This window comes from Alligator sinensis, unplaced genomic scaffold, assembly GCF_000455745.1.
Source record: "Alligator sinensis unplaced genomic scaffold, ASM45574v1 scaffold280_1, whole genome shotgun sequence".
Classification (NCBI taxonomy): Eukaryota; Metazoa; Chordata; order Crocodylia; family Alligatoridae; genus Alligator; species Alligator sinensis.
Window position 1 is genome coordinate 1289149 of NW_005841835.1, and position 10585 is coordinate 1299733.

Sequence of the window (10585 nt, forward strand, 5' to 3'; positions counted from 1 at the left end):
TTGGTGGTGTAACAGATTGTCATGTGTTTTCTCCAGGGTGGAAACCCCTCCTTTCTGGTTAGGTGAATGGATTCCCAACTTGGGAGTCCTAATCAATTTGCTCTGGCTACCTTCTAAGGGAAACTGCAGTGAACTTCAAAGATTACATTAGGCTGGTTATTTACCTACCTATGGTACTTATATGGTCCTCATCTGCTCACTGTACCAAAGTTGGTCATGCTTCTCCACCCATATGAGGAAGCAGAGTACTGTTATCCCCATTTTTTCAGGTAGGGAACTCAGGTGAAACTAAGTGACTTGTCCAGGATGTCTGTTGCAGGGAAGGAATTCTCTCTCTCTCAACCCAGGCTGGTGCTCAGATCCCTCCATCTTTCCTTGTTTTTTAAAATGGGGAATACAGTAAACATAGCCAGGGTGGGGCAGTAGAATGAAAAGGTGAGAAGGGGAAAGAATAGCAACTGATTGTTCTGTCTTTTGCTTTCCAGGAGTTAATTCAAGAGCAAATTGAGGTAAGTAGCTCTCTCTTTCAGGGAAGGATTGGAGGCTAGTCTTTCTACTGCAGGGGTGGGCAAAATGTGGTCCGGGGGCTGGATGCGGCCTGCCAAGCCATTCTATCCGGCCTACGGGGCCCCTAAAAAGTTTAGAAAATTAATATTAATTTGCCCCGGGCTGCCTGTCATGCAGCCCTTGATGGCTTGCCGAAACTCAGTAAGCAGCCCTGTACCCAAAATAATTGCCCACCCCTGTTCTACTGGAAGCCTTGTTTCTTTCCACAGGACAAAGCCCTGGAGATTAGCGTGCACTAGTCATTATCAGGGATTGACAGTGGAGAGATGGAAACTAGATGGACCATGTTAGATCTTCCTCATCCATAGCTTCTCTAATACTGCAATTCTTCCTTCTTTTCAAACTAGCTGAAAAGATAAGCTGTTTTCTTGCTACTTTTAGCTACTGCAGACCACAGGAGGAGCACGAGGGACACTACCTCTGACGTTTCTGAAGGTGCTGGCTTCTCAAGCGTGCCATGGTAAGTGAGCATTCTTTACCTTTCCATTTCTGCAGTGTACTCTCTGGGGCTGTGGTTTCAGAGAGTTCTTCCAGGAGTTGCAGGAGGCACATCATTAGACAGGGTGCCTCTTAAGTGTCAGGAAACAACTTCCCCTTTGGACAGCTTTACTTGGAGAAAAGATGCCATACCTGTTGTGTGTGTGTGTGTGGTTGTTATCCACATTCCTGCACAGCAGAATCACTTACAGTGCTGTCCTAATGTGCACCAACTAGTGTGAGCCATTGGACCACCAACTCATGTGAGCTGTAGGACTTTCAACAAGCAGTTCATGGAGTGGAGGAGAGGGTGTGAGGGAGGTCCTGCATCAGTGCTCTTTAACAGGCAGGGAGAACCTTAAGCAGCAGTACCCTCAAGCCATTTTATCTGCCCTCAAATGGTAACTACTAGAAATGGCAGTACATGGTGTCCTGGAGACCTGGAAGTGTTCTTATTTTGGGAATACAAAGGACTTGAAGGGTTGTGCAAGGGCCCCAAAATAAGCAGGTATCACAAATGTATGCAGCAGTGTTTTTAATCCCTTTGTACTAGCTGGACTGTTGCATGCTGCATTAATATTCTCCTCCATTGCCAAAGGGCAAATGTGGACTGATTTGCACCACTTGACTCTCTAAATGACAGAGGGTACATAAGCCTCCCTTTATCTAGAAGAGGAAGACTAAGCGCCATTGTTGAGTTGCAGGATGCATGCTGCTGAATATCGGATCAGAGACGTCACTCCTGGTGTCTGTGAAGAGGGACTGGTAAAAGTATAAGATGACTCTTTTAGTAGCCTGCTTGTATTTAGTGCACTAAACACTCAGGAATAACTGGTGAGACTAGCATCCGGAGCTGATATTTAGTATCTCTCTGCTTTGCTCCTCATTTGTGGAGTGGCCTTGTTCTCATATCTAGAGAAAACTGCTCTTGTGCGTCATGTAAGTAACATCACGTGGGAAGCAAGGAAGCTGTCCTACCATCCACCTGCCAAAGACCAGACAATGAAGTTTGTACCATGACAAAGCCAGTCTTTATGTGTTGGGAAGGCTAATTAACTGAAGCCAAATTCCAAATCTGTTACATAGTAGCATGTTCTTCTGATTTGTGGTCTCAGGGGGCTAGAAGGAGGGTGATGCCCTTTATTTATTTGCTGTAGTTTCCAAAATCCCTGATGAGGAGCTTGCTAGCTGAGTCAAATTTCTTTAGCCAACACTTGCTGCATCTCACCTCTCTTTTCAGGAGCTATTAAGTTCAATGACAGTTTGACTATGGAGGAGAGCTCCCAGCTTATTGAAGCTTTGTCCTGCTGCCAGCTGCCCTTCCAGTGTGCTCATGGAAGACCTTCCATGCTACCCCTTGCAGATACAGACCACTTGCCACAGGAAAAGCAGGTACAATGTGGAGCACTGCAGGTGGTGCGTCTTGGGCGGATGAATTCATCTGCCTTTCCAGCCAGGTTGCATCTTAAATCAGACGTGCTCTGTATCTGACCAGATGTGTGATGTTTAAAGCTGTCATTCGTGTCCCTCTCCTACTGTTCTTATATTAATCCCTGGTGCATTGTTTATAAATGGATGATGCAATTGGGCACAAAGGGCACTTCCCAAGGGCATTGTTTCCCCATTAATATTTATTTCAATTTTGCCTACATTAAACACTCATGAACTTTTTTATTTACTCAGACCTACACCTGTTTAGATTAGAGCCTGAAGTTAGGCTCCTGAGCCCATATGTAGGCACTTACAAGCACAAATCCCACTGACTTCCAGTGGCACACTGCTGGAGAAGCATTGCCCAGTCAGAGCAGTTCGGTATATCGGAATATCACGTGGGTTGCAGATTGAGCCCATAATATTTGCTGATTAGTTTTTTGTCCAAATATATGCACTCGGTTTTCTAGTGAGGATAGTGATGAGGGCCCTGAACCTATGAGCATTTACCTAGCATAGGTAAATGTTATAGGTGTGTAAAATTGGATGTTCTATTAATAGTGAAGAAAGTTATGACAAAAACAGGTACAAAACAATTGCTTCACTAATTTGAGACTATAAAGTGGGAAGAAAGCAAATAACCAGCAAAATGTGAACAGTGACGCACAAAATCATGACTTCTCTTGTTGTCCATGTGCTGTTTCAGGTTGCAAAACTGGGTCCTCGTGGAAGTCATTTAAGACACAGCTTTGATAAAGCATTTGAGCATCTCACTGTTGGAAGGGACTATTGTGGTCAGTGAAGTCCTTTTTCTCTTTTCTCCCAGCAGCCTAAACCTAATTTGGCTAAACTGAGAAAAATGGCCCAAGCCTGGCAGCTGTTTGGGAAACAAAGACATCACCATGGAACTGAGCTCTGAAAACCAGGATCCCAAGAGTGCTGTTATCACTCAACTCCTTTCAACCAGCATTCTGCATGGACTTGCCTCCTGAGCCAGGACAGAAGCAGTTGTTCAAGGCTAGAATCTGCCTCCCACTTGCAGGTGCTGAATTCCCTTTTCCTTGTGAGGATGATTTTAGTCTATGTATTTACAGTGCTTTGGCTACATATTTATTAATAAACCTAAATACACTTTCATTTGGTATTTGATTGTAAGCTTGCCCACAAAATGATGTAGGTGGGCTGTGCTCATTCCAGCCATTGACATGAAACTAATGCAGAGGAGGCCTGGCTTTGGTATTTCTCTTCCTGCCTGCAGCTGCTGCGGTTCCCCGACTCATTTTACCATGCTTACGGAAGATTTCCAAACTAGAGCCTGATGATGTCGTCTTGGTGAAATACAAGCTCATATCATACTGCAATTTCTGTTAAGTTGATGTTTATTTATATGGTACTAAAGAGATATTATTGATGTATATTTATTTACTCATAGGCAGCACCATATCATGCATCATTACAATAGGTAAGTGCCTGAATTAGTCAAGAATCTTATTGTAGCAATGCTTACAAGCTAAACAAAATGAAGTAGATGGGATACTTCCATTTCTACCCTAGGCTGCAGTGTAACACAGCTGTGCACTGTTAAAATTAGAAATGGTTCTCCCTTCCCAGGAGACCCCACAGTTTCTCCTAATGCAGTGCTAAGCTGCAATAGGAGAAAACATGCTTTTAAGTATCCTGGCAGTGCATGGACGTGGGAACTGAGGTTTGAGACCTTGGTCTGAAATAGGTAGAGCAGGGACTTAAACCTTGTTCTTTGACAGTGGATGTGAATGCATTAGCTATCAAGCTGCTGCGATGGGGGAAGGGGTCTGTTTGGCATTAAGCAGAAATGCCATCCTTGTTAGAACTAACACATTCATTCCCATGTAATGTTTATTTCAACAAATCCACATTTTCCAACCAAAGTAGTTGCAAATTCCCAGCCAGCTTCAATTAGAATTGCTGTCGTAGTGCCAGAGGCAGCTACTCCCAGGACATAGCTACAGCTAACTTACTGTGCCAGATGGCACTATGCCAAAGTCCATGACTCTTCTCTAGGCACACTATTTCCCAAAGTGGAAGCAGGGTAGCCACCTTAGCACTGTGCTGCAGGCAACTGATTAGCTGTACAGCAAAACTAATCAGTCCAGAAAATTAACAAGTCAGACAGACCTTTAGTCTCCCAAGTTGTACTAGAAGGAATATCAGGCCGCTACTAGCAAATTCTCATTTTTGGTACAGTGATGATCAGCCTACTGCAACTTAAAGAAGCAACTTATTCTTGCATGGAAGATAAGTCAACAGCCAAGAGACAAGTGAGCCACCTTTATTATAGCAAATCAAGGCAAGGCAGCTTAGCTGCACCAAAAAATTCCAAGCACACTTTGGGCAGCACTGAACTGGGCCTTTTGTGGAGATGGAACATGCAAAAAAGAACTAGCTGTTGCCAGAAATCAGGTTAAAGACTGTTCCACATGACATGTAACAGAACACAGGGAGCAAATCCAGTGCAAGAGCTTTGCTCACTGGTACTTTTTGGCTAGGGGAGGAAACATTACACCAGGCAGGCACTTCCTGTTGAAGATTAAGTTCATTTCTGCCACAAAGGGCTTATTTAACCACTGTATCTTCGCAAAGATCAAGGCAGGAAGGGTCTGCATAGTGAGGTGTTTTGAGTCACTGGAGCTCAGAGTTCATGGTCATCAGGATGATAAAGCTCACTCATGAGGCGATAGATATAGGAGGGTGCGTTACCCCCAATGTTGGAAATGAAGAGAGTGATGAGCTCAGGTGGGACATAGTCAAACACAGGGCAGTGAACATTGATCTTTGCCAGGATCTCTCCTAAAAACAAAAACAGCCACTGTATTAGAAATGAATGTGGCAGCTCGGCCTCCCCCCATGCTCTCTGAAACCAAACTGACAAGGCCCTACTGCCGCCAGCACCAATATTTCACATCTTGTTTTGCCAGCTTGCCTTGCCAGATTAACTGGAGTAGCAGGTATACAGCAGTCTTGGGTAAATGACAGTATTTGGCCCAGCTGTGACACATTGCTGGCAGCGACCAGAAAACCCCCAGACTAAGGAAATGCAATAAGTTGAAACGAAAGCCTTAAATCTAAGCGATCCCATGCTGCTACTTGCAGGGTTCTGCCACAGAAGCATGGCTTTGGAAGATAGTCGCTACATAATAAGCGTTGGAGCTCCTTCTGAAGACGGACCTTGCACGGGAAGGCCAATGACAGAGAAATCAAGCTATTTCTCAGCCAGCTGTAGTGACCCAGAGTCTAAACTCTAAAAGCCACACTAGCAAGAGCAGAACAAGTAGCTAGCATGGTTTCTCTGCCAATGTGGTAGGGGTAGGCCATCCTCCATCTGGAGTCACCACTCACACCTCAAGTGTTTCATTACTACATGTAAATGGTAAAGTCCTTCAGGGCAGGAGCAAAACAGCCAAGGTAGCGTGAAAAAATTTCGTCTGAATGTTCTTCCCAGCAGCAAAGCAAGATAGGACCATGGTCAGAGTCATTGTGGACCTCAACAGGATAAATATCCTGCCTTTGGTTACAGGATAATCCTCTATAAATACTGAGAGAGCCAAAGGCTGCATTTTGGGGCCAATATGACTACACTCCAAACAAGAAACCACGTAATGGGGGGGGACCAGTACCTTCTGTGAAAGGAAGCGCTTCCTGTGGAGAGACAAACTTGTGGAATGAATCCTCTTCATTAGGGAACTGAGAGAGAGAGAGAGAGAGAGAGAAATACTTAGAACAATACAGATCACCCACCCCCTTATTCTACATGAAGGCTCAGCACAAGGGCTGGAAGGGTGAAAGCAAAGGAAACAGAGCTTTCTCGTTCATCCATACTTTACAGCTGTGATCTTAGTGGTTCTCAACTTTCTTAGACTCAAAGCACTCCTCAGTAGATTTGAGGCACCCCTTGGGAAATGCCAGCTCTTAATCTTCACTCAGTTTTTGACTACAGAAAAATACTAGAGCAATTCTTCTGTAGCAAAGAACTTAGAAAAACCCCAACAGGCCAGAATGGAATCATGTTTGTGCATTAACTGTGTGGCACCCTTGATAGGATCTTAAAGCACCCCAGGGTGCCATAACACCCTGAATGACAATCACTGCTTTATCTTGTAAAGCCATCCCCTGCTGCCTGCAACTGTAATATACACAGCTGCTGCAAGTAAAACCAGAGCAAAGGCTTTAGGCAAGCTGTATTTTCTTCGTTCCTTTATGCTTACCTATATTCTGGACACTCTACAGCAGGGATGTGGAACCTTTGGGCCGCCAGGGACTCCATTTACCAGCCGCCTCTGCCCATGTGGCTTGTGCCGGTCTCCATGGAGACCTCAGCCATACCAGCAGCGCGCATGGCAGAACATCACGGGGCTGCTCCAGAGCTGCTGGGAACATGGGACTGGGGCAGCTTGCTTTGGAGCTGTGATCTGTAGCTTGCGTGCTCCAGGCAGGGGCACACGTGCAGGGGATTGTGGCTCTGCCCCAGCTCCAGACAGGCTATCACTGCTGCAAGGAGCCGGGGCACAGCCATAATCCCCTGCACGTGTGCCCCTGCCTGGAGCATGCAGGCTACAGATTGCAGCTCTGAAGCAAGTTGCCCCCGTCCCACGTTCCTGGCAGCTCCAGAACAGCCCCCTGCGCTGCTCTGCCGCACATGCTGCAGGTGTGGCTGAGGTCTCTTTGGAGACCGGCACAAGCCATGTGGGCAGAGGTGGCTGGGAAATGGAGCCCCCGGCCAACTGGATCCAGCCCACAAGTCGGACATTCCCCATCCCTGCTCTACAGGAAAGTCCAGATTTGAAGAGGGCCACTGTTGCTGTAACCTGCTCTCTGATGACAGAAGACTAGGCCTATTTGACTATATCGAAAGAAGCAGAGCAGTAAAGTCCTAATACTGCTTCTTTCCACTTCCCTGGTGGATACTGGCAATGACCTTTCATCTCCAAAGATGTGGTTTCAAATCCCTACAGGATTAAGTACAGTTATGTTGACAGTCTTGGTCTCTGGTAGATGGTGGTCAACATTCTAAGTCTCCACCCCAACAATTCAGCATGTTTGGCAGTTTGTGCTGGAGGAAGAGAGACTAGAATAGTGGAAAGACCTGAGGATTTCATTGGGCTAGGATGGAGGTACATCATCAAGGCTGGTTGCCCCATTTGAACTTGGACTAGCTGGTGCTAACCATCCCTTGCTTTCATAACCATTAGAATTCCCCAACTCTGTCTCTGACATTACAGCATCTGCTCCCTCTAAAGTTGTTGTCCCTACCTGTGGTGAAAGCTTAAACATGGGAGCACAGACAATGAGGGGAGTGGAGTGGTGTTTAGCTGCAAGTGCCAGGGTGTGAGTCCCACTGACGGCAATCAGTGCACCATTAGCCAAGATAGTCTTTGTACCGATGATCACCTGCCAAATATAAATGAGAATTAGGAGTGACTTAGAACAGGAGCTTCATATCCACAGCTGCTGCTTCAGACTACCAGGAGTAAAGACCTTCAGGTTCCTACCACCCTTTAAGAAGAGACAGAGGGGGAGAGGCTGGAGTGCCAGAGGTAGTAGGATGCTCAATCCATTCTGCCTGATTCTGCACAGAGATTTTTCCCTCTGGCTAGACCAAGACCTCGCAACTTAAGGCCAGTTGGAAGTTAGAGCACTGTTGTCTGCCCTAGTGGCGAGAGCACCAACCTGGAACTCGGAAAGTCTGTTTTTTAGTCCTGCCTCTGATTCTAGCCTGCTGCTTGTCCTTCAGCAAGTCACCTCACCATTCTGTGCTTCACTTTCCCCTTCTGTAAAATGGGGATAATGATATTGGCCCACAGTGTAAACTCTTGGATCTCCTAAGGAGAACTGGTAGAGTTCAGGATTCTGACATGCACCTGTCACAAGAACATGGTGTTGTATTTTCAACTGTGCAAGACTGAGGAATTGCAGTCAGGATGCCCAGCAGTCATATTTTCACACCACACCACACCTTGTCCATACAGCCTTCTGCATGACTTGTGAGCTAGGCAAGGGAGTTCCACCCCTGTCCCTAGCCATTCTAGAGTCAGGCAGTTTTGTTGTTTTCATTAGAAGCTCAAAAAAAAGTTATAACACCTTGCAACTCCCCCAGATACAAGCACCTGTTTTCAAGCATCTGTTTCCACTCAGTGTCACTGGGTTTTGTAACACCTCTTTCTCAGAAGAGGGGCAGCTGGGGATAGAATATGTATAAAAGGCTACCAGTGGAACTGTCACTATGTGGTCAGTCATCATGCCGGCTGGTCTCTGCTCTCCCAGCCCTGTGTGGGAACTAGAACTATTGCTACAATGTGGAAACATTAAAACCCTTTTGGGACAGAAGTAGTTCTCTAGTTCCTGCTTCCCAGGTTATCTGGGCTTTTGACAGAAGCCCATCCATCCATCACCACTGCCTCCAAAGGGACCTAATAAGGTCTGAACATCAGCAATCCCCTAGTGTCCTCTCTCAAACCAACCTTATTGACTCGAGACATAACAGCGAAGATGGCTGCATCACTCATGACGGTGGTTTCAATGTTCTCTTCAGCCAGACGGACGGCCATTTTGTGACCCTGTGTTAGAGGGAGATTCTGGTGAGTCAAGGGAGGGATTCTCTTGAGTTGAGCTGAGTGCCACAGACACTCACCTGAAGTCAGGAGCTACATTTCGGGAGCCAGAAAACAACCCAAAAACAATACAGCACATACATTGTCTTGTGATCTGGTAACCTGTGGAGAAGCAAAGAGCCTGCCACCGGCTCTTTGCCACAGTCAGTTTTCCTACACCATTCCCTGTGGTAGCCTGGCCATTCCCTCCCAATTAGCAGCAGTTCATGTTATTCCTGCCCCTATTGTTCTGGAGGCAGAGCTCTGTGGAAACACTGCCCAGCCCAGCTGAGCTGAGGGGATTAGCAAGCAGGGTCTTACCTGGCAGAAGGGTGCACACTCCGCCACAATCACTTGGAATTTCCGCTTGCGCGCTGCCTCTTTCAAGAAGGCTTCCATGGTGTGAGAGTAGCCAATGGTCATGATCACCTCATTGGAGTGGATGTGCTCCAATGCCTGCATTGCAATGTTCTCCATTGTGCCCTCTGCAAAGGAAGGAAGCCAGCAGGAAGAGGAATGTCAGGACTATCAACTGCCATGCTGAAACCAGCACCAGACCAATGCCAACAGGAAAAAAGGACACAAGCCCACAGCCACTGAAGTATGCCCTGAATCATCGCCACATGAGTAAAAACCCCCACACATTTTAGAGCCTGGGTCTGACAGCACAGCATCATTTCATCTACCATCCCTTGAGGAGAAGGAACAGTGTCTCTTGCCCCAACAGGGGCTCCTGGTTACCTAATTCGGCAATTGTGCTATCCCCAAGCCAGGCTCTACATCACATCACCCTTAGTTCAGGCAGCAACACTGGCATTTGTGCAGCAAGAACTGCTCAACTTCCTGTGGCCTTCATCTAGAACCCAGGCAGATCCTTGTTACATGCCCTTGAAGCAAAATGGAGACAAAGCACCCTGACTTTCACAGGCCCTCTGCCTACTCAGGGAAATGGGATGTGTTGAAAAGTCTCATAACTAGGGGAGTGAAAAGGATAGCACCAGCTCCAGCATCAGTCCCAGCCTAAATGGCTGCCCAGTCCACAAGGTGCCTCCTGGTAGCAAAGGGAGGTTTGTGAGGCAATCATAGCCTGCCAGCACTAAGAGGGGAGACCAGGCAGTATGGCTGGCCCCAGCAGTGATGACCTGTGAATAAAGACAACGTGATGGGCAGAGCAGGGTCTGAGAGGCTCCTAGGAAGTGGGTGCTTTGGAGGCAATCCACTGCAGCAACTCCTCTTGGCTGTCTCCAGAGCTGCATGCTTGGCTGCAGGGACCATCCCTATATAGTGCAATAGCAAGGGAAGGAGCATAGTTCATTCAGTCTCTGTGAGGCCATGCTGTCCTGAGCACAGCAAACTCAACCTCAGGCACTGCACGCAGGCAAGATTTTATGTTCCTGCAGACAGGGTTTTGCTCAGATCTTCCCATGGGCACAGGTGGGAAGAATCTCACCTGTCAACACCTCACGGGTCCCTCACTGTTCCACTCT

The 10585-nt window shown here is 46.9% G+C and overlaps 2 protein-coding genes across 8 annotated transcripts in view; one reads left to right on the forward strand and one right to left on the reverse strand.

Moving 5' to 3' along the window:
• MLH3 (mutL homolog 3) overlaps positions 1–4631 on the forward strand; it is a 22489-nt gene extending 17858 nt beyond the window's left edge. For 6 of the 7 annotated variants that reach the window (XM_014518877.2, XM_025200822.1, XM_025200839.1 and 3 more), the window contains 4 exons: positions 486–509; positions 949–1027; positions 2285–2436; positions 3302–4631. In XM_014518877.2, the coding sequence (XP_014374363.2) occupies positions 486–509; positions 949–1027; positions 2285–2436; positions 3302–3394 (348 nt within the window). In that variant the 3' untranslated portion in view covers positions 3395–4631. The remainder of the gene's footprint in view (positions 1–485; positions 510–948; positions 1028–2284; positions 2437–3301) is intronic. The other variant, XM_025200812.1, reaches the window with a different exon arrangement.
• A 136-nt stretch (positions 4632–4767) lies between these two features.
• The window catches only part of EIF2B2 (eukaryotic translation initiation factor 2B subunit beta), a 7758-nt gene continuing 1940 nt past the window's right edge, over positions 4768–10585 (reverse strand). Inside the window, exons 4-8 of the mRNA XM_025201736.1 lie at positions 9420–9583; positions 8970–9065; positions 7762–7899; positions 6129–6195; positions 4768–5301 (exon numbers count right to left, since the gene is read on the reverse strand). Coding sequence (XP_025057521.1) covers positions 5144–5301; positions 6129–6195; positions 7762–7899; positions 8970–9065; positions 9420–9583 — 623 coding nt within the window. The 3' untranslated portion in view covers positions 4768–5143. The remainder of the gene's footprint in view (positions 5302–6128; positions 6196–7761; positions 7900–8969; positions 9066–9419; positions 9584–10585) is intronic.